Raw genomic sequence first — 19,017 nt, 5'->3', positions numbered from 1 at the left:
ATCTAGATGATTTCAATTCGAATGTGAGAGTCATTTCTACCGCCCAACATAATTTCACTCATCCACCCTATGGATCAGGGTGTTATTTCAAATTTAAAAGCATACTATTTACGCACAACATTTGCTCTGCATTGTCTGCAGTAGGCGGTGAGAAAAATTTTATGTTAAGAGACTTGGAAATCTTACAGTATTTACCATGCCATATTAAACATTAATAAGGCCTGGACAGAAATTACTAAAAGTTGTTTAAATGGCGCATGGAAGAAAATATGCCCACAGAAAATATGTAAAGGTTGCAGAATTTCTTCAATTGGAGATTGATGCCAAAGACGTGGAGTTAATAGAGGAAGAAGAGAAGGAATTATCTAACAAAGAACTTATTGATTTGAAGGCAGTGATGGTGAAAGAAGAAAATGCTGACGAAGCTCAAGATGAACGAAATGAGGAGCTGAGACACTTCATCACCAGAGAGAGATGGCAATGGCATTTTGTGAAATTGCATCGGCAATGGTAAGGTTTCAGAATATGGTTCCTTACAGCGAATGATTCTTAAAAGTTAACAGAGGGGTGAATGATATGCTTGCTTGCTACAAGAAATTTACATTGAAAAGAAAAAAGCCACTGTTCAGTCATCCATTAATATGTTCTTTTGTAAGGTTCAACAGCTGACCCATTCTAAATCTCCATAGCCCACAACCTCCGCAGCGGCGTACTTATCAGCTGAAGACGTCGATTCTGGCAATGATGCTCGAGAGGTAAAACTTACTGACGTTATGCCTGTCTCCTCTCTTTTTTTTGTAATTTTTACTGTGCATAAGATAAAAAATTGAATAAATACAATAAATAATTCTGTTTACATGTTCATCGAACATTTCTTTTTTGATTCAGTCAATTCAGCAAGCACAGTTGCGAGTTGCTGCACAAGTATGGGGGAAATTCCCTGACTTACGTAGCGTTCCATGGAACACAACCCTTATGTAAGTTGGGGAGTTCCTGTACAATCAAAAGCCTTTGAAATTTAAAGAGCATCTGCTTGAGTTTCACTAAACGTTTCCATTGATTTTGAGCATTGATGGGTGGTGACATAAGCCAGAATAGCACCAGTGGATTGATAGTAATGGAATAAATACTGGCAATCATTGATCAGATGGAAGTTTTTAGATGGTTTAAGACTTGGCTGTTAATTGGTTTCTTCATTACTTTCGAAAGAGTAGAAGTAAGTTTGGTGGGACAATAATTGGATAGGAGAGATTTGTCACCCTTTTTGAGGACTGGCTGGATATGAGCAAATTTCCAAGTAGAAGGAAAAACACCTTTGGAATAAGAAAGTGAAAAAAGAAACACAGAAAGGAATAAGTTCAGAAGCACAGGTTTTGAGAACAAGTGGAGAAATACCATTAGGACCTGTAGCTTTCTTAGCATCAAGATTGATCGAAATCCCTTTGACGTCTTTTCGGTGGAAGACTACAGGAAGCATTGAACGGGGTGTGTTGGGAATCGTGGGAGGAGCATTACCAAGATAATCAATACATGAATTGGAAGGAAAATAGGATGCTTGCAGGTCAACTTTATCTTTGCCTGAAGTGGCAATAAAACCATCTGGTTTTGACCAGTGGTGGGAACAGAGATGGGCAAAAGTTGTGGCCAATGACTTTGGCAAGAGGCCGGAATGCTCTGTTACCATTTGGATAAGAAGTTTCTTACTCGTAGCCTGTTTGAAATCTAGTTTGGACTGATTAATAACTGCTTTACAATTGTTGTGAAATTTGGTGTAGGCAGAAACCCTTGAGATTGGGAAACAAGCCAGTTACGATATGCAGTATTCTTCTCTTGAACTGCCTTAGCACAGTTATTGGAAAACCAAGGTTTAGATAAAGGATGAGATTTTAAGGTGTCTGGAATAAAGCATTCCATTCCCACAAGAATAATTTCTCTGACACGTCTGCGAAAATGTTGACATCAGAAGATTTAAAACAGTAATCCGATCGAGGAAAAGAAGAAAATAAATCTTGCAGATCACACCATTTTGCATTCTTGTAATGCCAAACAACATGAGGTTGAGAATTGCCATGAGCGAAAGACTCCATTGGTGAAGAGACCATCACCACTCATTCCGACTGTGTTCTTAGAAGGGTTGTTTGTGAGAAAAAGATTAAACGTGTTGGCTGTATGGTTAGGATTATCAGGTATTCTGGTAGACGACTTAACATGCTGTGCGAGGTCATTAGTAATTTCAAAAGTGTGAGCATCTCAACCAGCTGGGTCTGTGTGACTAGAAAACAGATGCCAGCTTGGAGTCGTGTGCATTGAAATAATCAAGGAAAATTACCTTGCTGTTAGGAAAGATGGACTGGAGAAAGTCAATTTTCAAAAAGTGAAAGTCAGAGTTCCAAGTGATGATTAGTGGAGTTGGGAGAACAGTAGAGGCAATACATTAATTTGACAAAAAATGTGGTAGTGATTTTTAGCCAGAGAAGATCAAAAAGAGGAGATGCCAAATTACCAAGTCTCTGAGTAGGGAATGTCAGACTGGACAAATGCTCAAGTACCACCTTTGAGGTGAGGCGAAAGGAATCTTACAGTGAATAATTCAGACAAGTGAGATGAGCAGTAGTTGAATCAACCAATAACTGGGATTCTGTCAGAAAAAAAGGTACTTAGGTGTGGTAGACCCTTAGTGGTAATATACATCATTGATGTTAGAACTGAGACCGCATATATTTGTGAAATGAATGAGGAGGTGTGTGGGATGTTTTGATATTTTCACAAATAAGTTTGTTCTATTAGTTTAACCATTTTTTTGTAAATTCAGAAGTAAGATAAGGTGGCGAGGATGTGCTGTGTGAGGTAATGAAATTTTTAGATATGATGTACACATGGTAAGAATATACCCAGCTTCTTGACATAACATAGCCTTGATAATGTCCCCCATATACACATTACTCAGACTCCTTCCACTCACTATCGGGTACAGTAGAGGCAGCAAGATTATACTCTAGCTGATCTGGAAGCATCCTAGAGCGTTACCAATAAGTTTGGTCCACTGGACTATCTAGCTGCCGGACAGCGAATGCCATTTTACAATTGTACCCTCGAAATGTAAGGAAGATTGGATATTGCCATAATGTCCATCATGACCTCATAAGACATCAGTCATACTGCATGATGGAAGAGATGGGGGGATTGTTGGAACATTGCTCTGGAGACTAAATGTAGGTTCCACCACTTCAAGCCTCCAGTAAGGTTGATGAGAGTCATCTACCACCTAATATTGCCTGGTAATACAGGGGTGCCATTCCTCCATGTGGTGTAGCACCACACTTTGATCCCCTGCTTGTGTGGTTATCTACAGTGGACCTGGTGATTTTTCAGGACTTGCACATGGGGTTTATACCCCCATGTGTGAAGGTGCAAGCAGAGGAAGGTGCAAGTTACAGACTGACCAGACTTTATCACTTTCAGAAAGTTGTATTCCTCATCGATATCTTGATTCTGAAAGGTCCACTTTACATGAGTGTCGCCCAAATATCAGTTTCATTAGAATTTTACTCTCCCAGGTAGCAAGCACAGCTTGGGATATCTGAGGAAATGTTTACGACAGCCTCAAGGACCAAACCTCTTTGAGAAGATTCAATTTCTTAAGATAACATACCACATATAATCTCCTAGCCTTTAGAAGTGGTGGTGAATATAGCATGGTTTGGCACATTAATAAATAAATAAATAAATTTTCTGTTTATACTCCGGGACGACCAAATGGTCAGAGGAGTCCTGCCACCAGGGTAAGAGCCCTTCACCTTGGTATGCTCACGTTCCAGCTTGAAACTTCTTCCTTGACAACTAGGGAATGCCCACACTCAGTCTGCCTACTTGCAGCTTTACCTGGTGTGCTGAGTAGAGCTGCAAGTAGGCAGACTGATTGCCTACTTGCAGCTCTACTCAGCACACCAAGTAAGTACACTATCACTGTTCTTCAAGGCTCCTCTGTAGCCAGGTGGGCAGGAGCAGCAGTGCGTAGCACATGCTTCTTAATTAGACCAGGGTTTGAGCCCGTGACCACCAAATATGGAGGATGCGGAAAGGTCAGGGAATGACCACCCACATATCCCCAGAGCAATATGGCCTTAGTTGCTAACGCTTCTAATAACAAGCAAACAACAAACTATTCTTCAAATTCAGTATTGTTTGTCTTTCTGTATTACTGCTCACGACTGCTGATTTAAGTCCTTTGTTTTCCCTTAATGCTTGGTCCTCTCTGAGTCTCTTTCTAATAGCTTTGCATAACTTGGTATACTCAATTTGGTCATTGTCTGTGTTTATCTTTCTCTTCATTTGTTGTCTTTGGTTCACCATGAAAAGTGTTTCTTGAGTAATTTTTTCTTTGGATTTCTTTTTATCTATAGATTTCTTGGGCTTTATCGCTTTCAGAAAGTTGTATTCCCTGTCGATGTCTTAGTTCTGAAAGGTCGGCAGAAGTTAAAACTTGTTCTTAAGTTCCAGTACATACTGGAACTAAACAAAGACCCTTTGTTTTATTTTTGGATATTTAAAGTAAAATTACTTTAAACAGCATTTATACTAGAAAAAAGGCCCTGAGTGCTAGGTATATTCATAATGAAATAATAATTCTCAGATTAAATTTATTTTTAAACAGCAAACTGTTTAAAAATAAATTTAATCTGAGAATTTTAATTATGTATATATATAAAATAAAAATTAAAGACTGAGGAGAATTGTATAAAAAAAAAACACTAAAATAAAATATACAAATCCAGTATAAAACCTTAATGAGAAGCTTTCAAAGCTTTGTCTCTCTTTATCAACTCAAAATGAGAAACACGACAGTAGGTCAGTATATTGGCAGAAAAAAAAAAAAAAGAATAAATAAATAGAAATGAAACGAGGTGGTGAGTTGATAAAGAGAAGGATATTATTTGGCAGACCCTGCAAACACATTGCAGTGGGAATTTGTCGATGTGGTTAGCCCACCATTTCTTGTCGCATCCATAAAATAATGGCCTCTATAATAGGATACATGCAAGTTCCACCACTTCTATTAATCGTGGAACCTGCTGCAGCTATAGGAGGACTTTGATCCACATGAGATGGCGGAAGTTATGAATGCAGTCTAACACCTCGACATTGGAATGTGGATTATAATTAAGATGTTCATTCCAGAAGTGCTCTGAGATACAATCACAGAGTCTACATTTAGTTTTCCAAATGTAACACGTTCTACACTCCAGGCATGTAATATAAGAAACCACAGTGCAATGAAGGGATCATTGGCTTAACTTTAAAAAGCATCGATTGCAATTTTTTGCTGGGGAGTACAGCCGATACGGTATTGGTTCAATATCCTAGCAAGAAATTCTGATTGCCTGGATAGTGGGAATGTAGGTTGTAGCACTGCGCCAATCATGCCAACCAATCTGATTACAGGAATGCTTCTACTAACAATTCACGGTTTGTTTAAAATTTGAGCAACAAAGTTATCTGCAGAACGATTTGGAAGTGTTATCTTGGGCTTGAATTTTGTCATAATTACTTGGAAACCACCAATTATGCAGCTGGCCATGGGCATGGAGGCATCACTTTTCCATGTTCCATAGGAGACTGCTACAGAGATACAATTTAAAGTTGCATCTGTACTGTGACATATCCAAACTGTGACCTCTAATCTGCATCATACCTGTTTAGTGCAATGTATAGTGCCCTAAATAAAGATAACGGCATAGTTGCCTTGCCAGTGGATGAGAAATGCTCTATTGTTGTTTTAAATAGGACAGACTATGTTCAGGAAGCCCAGGCTTTGTTATGTGACCCACATAACAAAGGGAGAGGGCGCTGAGTCTCTTTAAAAGTTACAGCTATCAGTTACAGGCTCTGCAAAAACGATAAGTGTTTACCTGTTATTTACATGATTGTTATTTTATATTGTACTTAATACGTAGTCTTATAGTTACGCTGGTTATTTTTTATTTTTAATTTAGATAAAGAGTTTTTGTGGATTTTACTTACGATAGCTAAAACCGTTATTTCGTTCCATTTTTGTAGCCATTGTTTTTGGATATAGTGGTAGGGAATTCAAATTTTTTAATTGAGGTAGCTAGGTAGTTCTAACGCATAATTATATAGTAATACGCTTCACTGTTTCTATTTAATAGTTTCTATTCAAATACTACTGACATTTAATTTATTGATTTTTTTAAATTTAAACTACCATGCCCCAAACTAGAGCAGCAAAGCAACGGGCACAAAGTGGCAGGAGTGCTGTGACTCGGGGGAGAACTGAGGGGGGCAATTCTCCAACGCATCACAGCCTCAAGAAATGTGCAACTTGTGAAAGTTTGCCGAACTCTCTGGAACGGAACATGATATTGCCATGGGGGATGTCTTTGTGTGTGCGCAATGCAAGGAGTGTATCGAAATCAGGCAACAACTCAGCGTTCTTATGGGCCTATATGAGAGCTTGAAGGACAGGGTGGATGCCCTCGAAGGAAGTAAATTGAGGGGCCCATCAAGCTCTCAGCTGCCCACATCAACGCCAGAGCTTGCACTTGGTCATCACGCAACACAGCGGCAACCCCTAAGGCAGAATGCGCTGGTCCCACAGGAACTAGTTGTTGTTGGTGACTCTATTGTCAGGGAAACGGGGAACATCCTTTGTAAAAAGGATAGGTGGAACAGGACCAGGGTATGTCTGCCAGGGGCAAAGGTTGATGACGTTGTAGAGCGAATATCATCTTTCAAGGGCACAAAAGGTGATATAGTTGTACACGTTGGCACTAATGATATTAAGAGTAGGAGACCGGCGGAATTACTCAACAAGTACAGGTCACTGTTGAAAAAAAGCCGTGAAATAGGGTTGAATTTGAAAGTGTCTGCAATTCTGCCCAGACACGATAGGAGGGAGTACATGATGAGAGCCTTGTCGATCAATTCGGCCCTGGAAGGATTGTGCAAGGCTCAAGGGGTAGAATTTTTTTCAGCCTGGACTGTACTTGTTAACAGGAGAGATTGCTTCTACAAGGATGGGATACACTTAAATAGAAAGGGTGCAAGAATATTTGCTGATGCTATCGAGGCAGTGTTAGGTGGGTCGGAAAACTGCTAGTTTGGGGGGATACAAAGACTAATAGTTTAACAGTAACCGCAGGCAGAGGTGAAGGTGATTCTTGCACAACTTCTATTAGAATAAGAAGTGACCTGGAGCGAGGGGTGTTGGGGGTTTCAGGGACGGATGGCAGTCATCATGGAATAGTTGGGTATATGAGATGTGTTAGGGTAACAAGGAATAGGCATAGGAGCATGTATGCTTGCATGTATACCAATGCTAGAAGTATAGTAAATAAATTTGATGAATTTGAAGTGTTGGTCAAGACATCAAAGGCGGATATTGTTGGGATAGCAGAGACGTGGTGTCACAAAGATATAAGGAATGCAGAACTGGAATTTGGGGAGTACAATGTGTACAGAAAGGATAGACAGGACAGAAAGGGAGGGGGTGTTATGCTGTTAATTAAGAAAAACATAAAATCAAAGGAAGTGCACCCAGTTAATATAGATGAACAGTGCTCTGTTGAGTCAGTTTGGTGCGAGATAAGCACTGCGAAAGGAAAAATAAGGGTAGGAGTGTGTTATAGGCCTAATGACTTGAATGAGTACAATGAACAATTGTACAGAGAAATAGAGTGGGCCAGTAAATCTGAATGTCTTATAATGGGTGATTTTAACTTCCCAGATATTGACTGGAACTTGTGGGTTGGTCACTCACACACCAGTCAGACTTTTGTGGATTTATTGGATGATTGTTTTCTGCAGCAGCATGTTCGAGAGGCAACCAGAGAAAGTAACACTCTTGATCTGGTTATCAGCAGTGATCATTCGTGTATTAAGAATTTGCAGATAAAGGAACCACTAGGTGGCAGTGATCACAGTGTGCTGAAGTGGGATTTACTCAAAGAGGTAACTACCGTCAGGGGTAAAGGAAAGGGTTTTTGCTTCCGTAAAGGGGAGTACAGTGGTCTCAGACAGTTTTTAAATTCTGTACAGTGGGATCAACTGACGATGTTACCAACAGTAAATTCTAAGTGGGAAGCATTCAAGGAATTAATCGTGGAAGCTACTAGACTTTATATACCGATTAAGAAATATCGTTCAAGGTTTAGGCCTAAATGGTTATCAAATGAACTAATGAGACTCGTGACAGAGAAGAAAAATGCATGGGATGCATATAAATTATCAGGTGACGCAGAAGCCTGTGGCAGATATAAGCTAGTCTGTAATCAGGTCACAAAGGAGGTTCGGCAGGCGAAGGCGGATTACGAGAAATCTTTGGCAAAGGATGCTAAGAAAAACAGCAAGGATTTCTTTACTTATATAAACTCTAAAAGGAAGGGGATGAATATGATTGGTCCACTTGACATCGATGGTTCGACTGTTGATGATCCTGCTCAGATAGCAAACAAACTGAATGAGTATTTTGCATCTACATTCACACGTGAGGAATTATTACAGTTTGAAAATGGAAGAAGGTTATCAAATTGTAGCAGTGTGCTTAATGATTTTGTAATAACTGAGAGCAAAGTGGAGGAGAAATTGTTGAAGTTAAACATAAGAAAGGCACCTGGGGTGGATGGGATCTATCCAGTTATTTTAAAGGAGGCGGCAAAGCAACTAAGCAAACCTTTAGCCATAATTATGAGAGCATCCTTGGACTCAGGGGAGGTTCCCACGGACTGGAGATGTGCAAATGTGTCCCCAATTCACAAAGGTGGATCGAAGGGTGACACGAGTAATTACAGACCAGTTAGTTTAACTTCTGTTCCGGGTAAAATAATGGAGTCACTGGTTAAAGATGCATTGCAGGATCATCTAGACAAGACTGCAGCAATAATTCAAACACAGCATGGGTTTGTTAAGGGAAAGTCTTGTCTGACAAATTTGATTGGTTATTATGATGTGGTCACAAAGGAACTGGATGCGAAAAATAATTTTGATATCATATACTTGGATTTCAGGAAAGCTTTTGACACTGTTGCGCATGGAAGACTACTGTACAAATTGGAGCAGAATGGTATTAAGGGTAAGTTGCTACAATGGATAAGAGGATGGTTAAGTGGGAGAAGACAGAGGGTGGTAATCAATGGGTGCTGCTCTTCGTGGACTAATGTTATTAGTGGAGTCCCACAGGGTTCGGTGTTGGGTCCACTGTTGTTTTGTGTATTTATCAATGATATTGATGAAGGTATATCAGGCTTAATGTCGAAGTTTGCAGATGACACAAAGGTTGGCAGGGTTGTTAATGACAGTAATGGCAGTGTGCTACTGCAACAGGATCTAGATAATTTGGGCAGATGGGCTAAGAAGTGGCAACTGAAGTTCAACCTTGACAAATGCAAAGTACTGCATATGGGTAGAAGTAACCCCAGAGAAACGTACCAACTGTGTGGTACTACACTTAAGGTGGTAGAAAATGAAAAAGACCTGGGAGTAATTGTGCAGTCAGATATGAAGTTTTCTGAGCAATGCAGACAGGCTGCTAGGGCAGGTCATGGGGTTTTGTCAATGATATATAGGAATTTTGCTAGCAGGGAAAAGGAGGTGATTGTCCCTCTGTATAAGGCAATGGTCAGGCCACGCCTTGAGTATTGCGTACAAGTCTGGAGGCCTCATTTTAGGAAGGATGTAGATTTGCTTGAGCGTGTACAGAGAAGAGCAACACGATTGGTGAGGGGAATGAAGGGATTCTCTTACCAAGAGAGGCTTAAGTTCTGCAAATTGCAGTGGCTGGAGACTTAGGCACCTGCGCGGTGATATGATTGAGGTCTATAAGGCCTTGAATGGGTTGAGCACGCTGAATTCTGATGGGATCCTTCCACTTGTTCAGATTACGAACCTACGGGGACATAAGTTCAAATTAAGAAAGGATAGATGTAGAATAGATGTGCGGAAATTTGCCTTTAGCCAGCGGGTGGTTAATTGCTGGAACAAACTTCCATCTGTCGTTGTGGAAGTTGATAGGTTAAATAAATTTAAGAAGGAACTGGACAGGCACTTGGAGGGAATGGTGTGATGATTTTTTTTTTTTTTTTTATTTATTTTTTTTTTTGGCTGATGCTGCATAAGCTCCTACACTTGCTTTCTTGCATCATGTGCCACTACTACTACTACTACTACTACTACATGCTCTTGGAGACTCACTGTTGAGGACTCTTACATTACTATTCTTAAGAAATTAGAATCCAGGATGAACCATTTAATATAATCATATTACATACAAAAGAAAATAGGCAAAACTGAATTATGAAGAATTTATGTGTTCGGTTGTCAACTGCCAAAATTTTATGGCTTGCTGAGGGTACATAAACCAGACTTTCTGTTATGTCCTATTGTTGCTTGTTGTGGCATCACAACATATGAACTCTCTAGATATATTGCTAGTTTGCTGTCACTGCTTAATCATGACACAAAGTATTCAGTAAATAGTAGTATGCAATTCCGACAGAACGTAATCAAGGATTTTAATATATTTTGGAAGGTGAGGTTTTGGGCTTCTTTGACATGGTTTTCCTGTTTACATGTATTGCTATTGCCAGCGGGTTGCTGGACAGAGATACCATGCTGAAGGATAGGACTTCATTCTTTCTGTATTAATGATATATGTAGTGCTTTGAATATTTGTTTATCTGGTAGTGTGATCACGTTTGGCGATTTGTTATATAGACAAATTCGAGGTACTGCTATGGATGCTCTGGTCAGTGCCCCAATAGCCAACGTCACTATGGAGGCTCTGAAGGAGGACATATTTGTGGGTTTGTCTATTCTTATCAAACTCTGGCAGAGATACATGGACATGTTTGCAGACATTTCCTGGGGATCGGAGGAGTTGCCCCTTCACTATCTGAACTCTTTATCACCATACATTTTATTTACTATGGAATTGGAAGTGGATGGTGCTCTTCTGTTTTTGGATATCCTGGTTGCCATTTGGTCACCTCAGTCCCATATGCATATTCCAAACTGCCACTGGCATATGGAAACCCATATGCCAGTGGCAGTTTACCAACTATAGGTCAGTACATGCGACATCTTTTTAGCATGGTTAGAGCATTGTTTAACCGTGCTCGGTTGCATTGTACTGATGTTTTTGATAGAGAGGCTGAGATTCTTAGAAACTGAGAACTTGAGAATCCTTATAAACTGAAATTTTTATAAAAAGGACCTGAGGGGAGAGGTGGACCCCCCCCCCTCAGGTTCTATATAAGTTTCAGTTATAGGATGGGTCTGTTTCCCCATTCTGGTTGGGATGATGGACACTGTGCGCAACTCCCTGGCAGAAAATTACAATTGATTTCTAAAGTTAAGCCAATGATCCCTTTATTGCGTAGTGCCAGCATATTTTATTGTATTACATTCCTGGAGTGTAGGATGCATTACATCAGAAAAACTAAATGTAGACCCTGTGATCATATCTCAGAGCATAAGGAGGAGGGGGTCATTGTTACATTTCAGTCGTTCCGGAGCACTTTTCAAATGAACATCTTAATTTTAATCCACATTCCAGTGTTGGAGGTGTTAGACTGTGTTCATGACTCCTGCTATTTCATGTGGATGGAAACCCTCCATATAGCTATAGCAGGTTCCACCATTAATCATAATAAGTGGTGGAATTCGCATGCATCCTATTATGGAGAACATTATTTTACAGTGCAACGAGAAATAGCAGGCTAATTGCATTGCCTATTCCTGTTGCACTGGGTTTGCAGAGTCTGGCAAGTAATGTCCTCCTCCTCCTCCTCTTTCACATCCCACCTCACTTTTTTTTCCCTTTAGTCCCCACCCACCAATCATGATCTGCACCAGAAGGTGTTTGCACATGTGCAAGGATATGTCTTCCAATATATTGATCTACTGTCATGTTTCTTATTTTGAGTTGACAGAGAGGCACTGTGCCTTGAAAGCTTCTCAAGATTTTTATATTGTTTTGCATATTTTATTTGACTGTGTATTTTAGTGTAATTGCATCATTTATACACAGCTAATTATAGATTGGCAAATTTGCAATAGCGGCATCGTTTTAGTTACATCTCATATTGTGAATACCTTCACGACGAGTTGCCATGACATTGCACTACTTCGAATAAGTAACGCTTCACCTGAAGAAAAAGACTGTTGTTACTTATTCTCAGTGGATACTACCACCTAGATGGCACTGTTTCAGGACTATTTGGCCCGTCTTTGGTGGGTGGGTAGGTACCCAAGTGATGTAATGATGACAAAACAGTTGTGAAGTATATTTCCACAATATGAGAGATGCCTGATGGTGTATGATATAAGTTAAGACTCTAATTAAGTTAAGTCTTAAGTTAAGACTGAAGCCCTTAATGCATTAAGGGCTTAAGCCTCAAGCTGCGAAAGAGATTAGACTATGTGTATTTTAGTGCAATTGCATCATTTATACACAGCTAATTATAGATTAGCAAATTTGCAATAGCAGCATCATTTTAGTTACATCTCATATTGTCAATACCTTCACAACGAGTTGCCATGACATTGCACTAATTCGAATAAGTAACGCTTCACCCTAAGGAGAAGACTGTTGTTACTTATAAATAGCCCTGAAATGGTGCCATCTGGGTGGTGGTATCCACTGAGAATAAGTAACGACTTAATTCTCAGTGGATTCTTCTCCTTCGGGTCTAATCTCTTTTGCAGCTTGAGGCTTTAGCACTTTTATTTATACAATTCTCTTATTAGTTATTTTTTTTTTTAAAACTGGTTGGTACAATATTATTTTCTTATAATTGCATTTATGTTTATTTGAAAATAAACCAGAATGCATAATATTGAGTGGAATCCAAGGAAGCAAAATACAACAGATGGCATACATTATAGCAGATAATAGGAGGGGAGGGGAAGAGTGGTCTCCCTGTATCTTATATTTTGATTATAAATCTTAATATGTGAATTACTTATTATTATTATGGAATTGCTTTAGCCTGCCCTTTATTTTTTTAATTATGTTTCATTTAGTGTTCAGATAAGCAGGAAAAGCATGATGAGCAGCAGAATTTATCACCAGAAATTGGAGATTCCAGTTAATGTGAGTATGAATTTTGTATATTTTATTAAATTGTAAATGATCATTGCCAAAGAAAATAACCTATATGGAATGAAAGCTGCAGGTTCCCCACCCCAGTATGACATTAGCAGTACAATAATATGTATATAGCAAGCTTATACAGCATCATGGGGGGGGGGGAGACATTCCATTTCACCTATTCATTCTCTCTAATAGTTTGTCTAGTTTTTTCAATTTATTTAAACTATTAACTTCCACAACAACAGATGAAGGCTTCTTCCAACAATCAACCACCCATTAGCTAAAGGCAAACTTCCGCACATCTATTCTGCAATTGTCCTTCCCCAATCTTGTGTGTGGTCTGCACAAGAGGAAGAATCTCGTCAGCATTGAGCTTGCTCAATCATTCAAGGCCTTCAAAACCTTAATCAGATCACCTGACAGCTGCCTAGTCTCCAGATGCTGAAATTTGCAGAATTCACGCCTTTCTTAGTAAGAGCATCCCCTTGTTCTGCTCACCAACCTCATTGCCTTTCTCTATACTCATTCCAGCAGCTCCACATCCTTCCTAAAATGAGGCCTCGAGACCTGTTTGCAGTACTCAAGATGTGGCCTGACCATTGCCTTAGCAATGGGATAATCACCTTCTCATACCTGCTAGCAAAATTCCTATATATCATTGACACCATGAGCTGTCCTAGCAGCCTGTCTGCACTGCTCAGAGAACTTCCTATCTGATGCACAATTACCACCAGATCCTTTTCATTTTCCACTACTCTATGTAGTATCACACAAAAAGATCAAGTGCAGCCATTATCAACCCACTGCAGGATGGAAGCCTCCTCAACAATTCATGCTGTGGTACATTACTTTGGGGTTACTGCTACCCATATATAGTACTTTGCATTTATCAATGTTAAACTTCAATTGCCATTTCTCAGCCCATCTAGCTACCTAACTTTTCTAGATCCTGTTGATGTAGCATACTATCATTAGCCACCCTGTCAACCTTTATGTCATCTGAAAACTCGGACATTAATCCTGATATACATTCATCAATAAATACAGAAAGCAACAATGGGCCCAGCACTGAACCCTGAGGGGACTCCACTAATAACGTTATTCCATAAAGAGCAGTGGCCATTTATAACTATTGTCTTCTCACATTTCAATCAATCCCTTTATTCACAGCAGTCTTTTATGTGCAGCAGTATGAAATCCAAGTATATATCAAAATTATTTTTTGCATCCAGTTCCTTTGTGACCACATTTTTGACTAATCAAATTGGTCAAAAAAAGATTTTCCCTTAACAAACCCATGCTGTGTTGGTGTATAATTGCAGCCTTATCTAGATGATCCTGCATTCTCTTGCAAGTGACTCCTTTATTTTCTCTAGAACAGAAGTTAAACTAACAGATCTGTAATTACTCGTGTAACTCTTTTGTTCCCCTTGGGAAATTGGGAATACATTTGCATATCCCCAGTCTGCAGGGACCTCCCCTGAATCCAAGGATGCTCTCATAATTATGGCTAGTGGTTTGCTTACTTCATTCACTGCCTCCCTTAATATAACTGGATAGATTCCATCCACTCAAGGTGCCTTTCTTATGTTTAAATTCGACTATTTCTCTTCCACTTTCCTCTCAGTTCTTACAAAATCATTTAGCTGCCTGTTATAGCTTGATAAACTTCTGGCATCCCCTTCTCTAAAGAAGTCCTCATGAGTTAATGTAAATGCAACATTCAGTTGGTTAGCAATCTGTGCAGGACAACAGTCAAACCATCAATATCAAATGGACAATTTGATTGATCGCCTTCCTTCTAGAGCAGGGGTGGCCAACAAGTCGATCGCAACTTTAATTTCGGTAGATCACGACGAATTTAAAATATATATAAAAATAGATTAGTCAAAATCTAAATATTATTATTATTATTATCATTACGAGCCCCACTGCATACACTTGTTACAAATCCGTTCAACCACATTACCACTGTTGTCGCTGCGCAGCCACTAGGCTTGTCTAGTGAAAATTTGTGCAGTTACGTTGAGGAGAGCATAGCGTATGTGTCGAATTCTTATTTCATTTACTTAATATTAATAATGGGCGGTACTTATATGTTAATTTAATGCCCTTTGATTTAAAATGAATACAGTAATACCCTGAAGGTCCGACAAAAATTGCTTAAGTTGAATTCGTGTAAGTCGGGGTACAACTTTGCATATAAATACATATAAATTTTGTTTAATTGGGACCAAGGACTAACAAAAACACTAGTTTAGAAGAAAAATATTTAATAAAATTGCAGTTATTTATACATATTAATACAAAATATGTATTAAAAAATAAATGGGTTACGTAAAAAGTTATTTCGATGTCGATGGCTTCATAAAATCTAACAAATTGGTCTGACGACACAGCGCCTTCTTTTTTTCATGCAGAATTTCTTCGTAGCAAGCTAATAATTTTTTTATTCCTTGCTTTGTAGCTATAACGCGTTCTTCGTTGGAGTCTGTTTTCTAAAATTTTTAAGCCCTTTTCAATTGAGCTGAGACCTTCTGTCAAGCTTGCAATTGTCATGTGTTTTTCTGGTGGAACTGGGTCTGAATTGTCGGATAGTTCAGTGACGTTTTGCTCACGCATCTATGAACTCGTTCATTGTCAGCTTCTGACTATGTGAATCCAACAGCTCGTTGACATCATCACCATTGACTTCCAAATCTAATTGCCTGGCAAGATTAACAACTTCTTCTATCACATGAGCGACATGATCAGTTTCTGGCATTGTTTTCGTCTCGGTTTTGAAAAAAAATGGACAAAGTTACTTCCAGACATCATTCAATGTTTTTTTTGTGAATTTCATCCCAAGATTCTTCAATGATTCTTACGGCATCTAAAACATTGAATTGTTTCCAAAAGTCTTTAATAGATATCTCACTATTTTGTCTCATAGCTTCGTTCAGATGTGCAAATGGACACCTCGTGTAGTAAGCCTTGAATGTTTTGATGACTCCCTGGTCCATCGGTTGAAGCAAGCTGGTTGTGTTTGGAGGCAAAAACACAACTTTCACACATGGGTCGAATTTAATTAGGGTGGCAGGAGGGTGACTGGGTGCATTGTCAATAAGAAGCATCACTTTAAATGGAATCTGTTTAGACTTGCAATAACGTTCGACTTTGGGTATGAAGTGGTGACCAAACCAGTCCTCAGAAACGGAAGCTGTCACCCAAGCTTTATGATTTGACTTCCAAAATCACTGGTAAGCTAATTTTAGATATACACCAAACGGAAAAATCAAGAACCGCGTAAGTCGGGGTATTACTGTACTACGAAAAAGAGTAAAACGTATCATTTTCATCAAGAGTGGGAACTGGAATACTTTTCTGTAATGATAAAAGAAAAATGTTGTTTTGATTTGCAAAGCTTCTGTGGGTATACTCAAAAAAGGAAATGTAAAAAAGCACTTCAGCGCACTCCATGGTAAATACCAAAAAAGAACATAAATCCAGATTATTCACGCAACAAAATTTCTTCATGACACCTAATTTACAATCTAAAGCAGTAACTGTAGCATCATTTAAAGTGAGTAGTTTCTTGCCAAAAAAAATGCAAACCATTTTCTGATGGTCAATTCATCAAAGATGCATTTTTAGAAATAACAGATTCTCTTTTTGTAAATTTTAAGAACAAAAATGGAATTAAAAGTGCCCTTCAAGATCTGCAATTATCTTGAAATACTGTGATGCGACACATTGAAAAAATGAGTAAAGATGTGAGCGAACAATTGCGTGCTCATATTGCTGGTGGTGTCCTTTTCTCGACAACTGGATGAATCTACAGACATCAGTGATATGGCTCAATTGCTCGCTTTTATTTGTATGGTTTTGATGATTCTGCCACTAGAGAACTGCTGGGTATGGTTTCGTTAATAGAAAGAACTAGGTCTTGATATATTTAAGGCATTCAAAAAATTTTTATTGAAAAAATTAAATTACAACTATCTAAGCTCGTATCAATAACAGATGGAGCTTAAACAATGATGGGGCATCTTAACAGATTCATCACATTGTGCCAAAAGAATGATGAATTTCCAGATTTTTTGAGTTATCACAGTATCATCCACCAAAAAGTGTTAGCCAGCAAAAGATTAAATACCAAAAGTATTATGGACATAGCTTTCAAAATCGTGAATTCCATCAGAGGACAATCTCTTAAAAGGAGACTGTTCAAAATGCACCTCAATGAAAATGAACCAGATCTGATATTACACACAGATGTGGGGTGGCTGAATTGGAGTAAGTTTTTACGGAGATTTTGAAATTTGCTGAATAAAATTTTAAAAATTTGTTGAACAAAGTGGAGATGATTATCAGCAGCTGCAAGATACGGTGTGGTTGTGTGATCTGGCTTTTTTGGCGGATTTTACCAGTAAATTAAGTGATCTGAATTTGGAATTACAAGGAAAAAATAAAAACGTGGGTGACATGATTAGTAGTATTTCTGCATATAATCTCAAAGAAAAAAATTCGATCACTTTGCAAATATGCAAGATCATTTGTAAAGTTATCTTGTTTTTGAATTTAATAGTGAGAAATATGTTTCTGAAATTGAGAATGCTGTGGACGGTTTTGAAACCGGATTCAGTGATTTTAAAACAATTGAAGACATTGTTCAATATATTTCTTGTCTATTTAAGGTCGACTAAGATACGAAAAAAATCCCTGAGATTTTTCACACTGAGAAAATATTACTCGAAAATGAAATGCGAAACGATATCTTCCTAAAAGCCAGATCATCAGGAAAAAGACATTCGGAAATATGTTTGCTGAGAAAAGTACTGTAAAAAAATGCAGTGATTTTTTAAATTCCTGTTTTGGTTCCACATAGATATGTGGAACCAAAAAAAAAATAATAAATAAAGATGAAGAATCGCTCTACTCTTACAGACTTGCATACAGAAGGTTCTTTGAAGTCGGCCATATCACAGTATATCCCCGATTTTAAAAGCTTGGTAGATGTCATTAACACACAAACTTTGCATAAATTAAAAATTTAAATACGTATGAATTTAACATAATTCTTATTTTGCATTTAATTTTAAAATTTATAAACGACATTTTTCAGTATGTGTTGATTAACTTTTTAACCATGTGAATGAACTTCTTGAGATGGTAGATTGCGGCACATTTTGAAGAAAAAAAGTCAATCACATCACAAATTAAGTTGGCCACCCCTGTTCTAGAGTTTACTTAAGTAAAGGCATCTGTGTTGTTTTTCTTTGCATCCTTTGCCAAAGATCTTTTGTAATTTGCCTTCACATGCTTGACTTCCTTAGTGACTTGATTATAGACTAGTTTATATCTATCATAGGCTTCTGTGTCACCCAATAATTTGTATGCATACTATGCACTTTTATTTTCTGCAATGAGTTTCATCGGTTCATCTGACATCCATTTAGGCCTATACCCTGAAGAGTATTTTTAGTTGGTATGAAAAGCCTAGTAGGTTATGATTAATTCTTTGAATACTTTCCATTTACAATTTTCTGATGGTAACATCATTAGTTGGTCCCATTGTATAGAATTTAAAAACTATCTGAGACCATTGTAGTCACCTTTATGAAAGCAAAAACCCTTCCCTTTACCATTGATGGTAGTTACACCTTTAAGTGAATCACAAATCAGTATGCTTTGATTACTGCCACCTATTGGCTCTTTTATCTGCAGATTCTTCATGCATGAATATTCACTGCTGATAATCAGATCAAGAGTATTGCTTCCTTTTGTTGCCTCCCTACAGGTTGCTGTAGAAAACAACCATCTAGTAAATCCACAAAAGTCTTGCTAGTTTGTGAGTAACCAACCCACAAATCCCAGTCTATATCCCAAAAGTTAAAATCCCCCCCCCCCCATTATGAGACATTCACTTG

At 38.4% G+C, this 19,017-nt stretch overlaps 1 protein-coding gene across 4 annotated transcripts in view; it reads left to right on the top strand.

Annotated features, from left to right (window-relative positions):
- LOC150084511 (lens epithelium-derived growth factor-like) overlaps window positions 1–19,017 on the top strand; it is a 316,821-nt gene that overhangs the window by 287,736 nt on the left and 10,068 nt on the right. For all 4 annotated transcript variants that reach the window (XM_090375260.1, XM_090375258.1, XM_090375259.1 and 1 more), the window contains exon 16: window positions 13,039–13,108. In XM_090375260.1, coding sequence (XP_090231386.1) covers window positions 13,039–13,107 — 69 coding nt within the window. In that variant the 3' untranslated portion in view covers window position 13,108. The remainder of the gene's footprint in view (window positions 1–13,038; window positions 13,109–19,017) is intronic.

The sequence above is a fragment of the Mastigoproctus giganteus genome, chromosome 6, assembly GCF_048544385.1.
Source record: "Mastigoproctus giganteus isolate SK-2022 chromosome 6, ASM4854438v1, whole genome shotgun sequence".
Lineage (NCBI taxonomy): Eukaryota > Metazoa > Arthropoda > Arachnida > Uropygi > Thelyphonidae > Mastigoproctus > Mastigoproctus giganteus.
The sequence above is the reverse complement of the archived record's forward strand: the minus strand, read 5'-3'. Positions and strand labels throughout refer to the sequence as shown.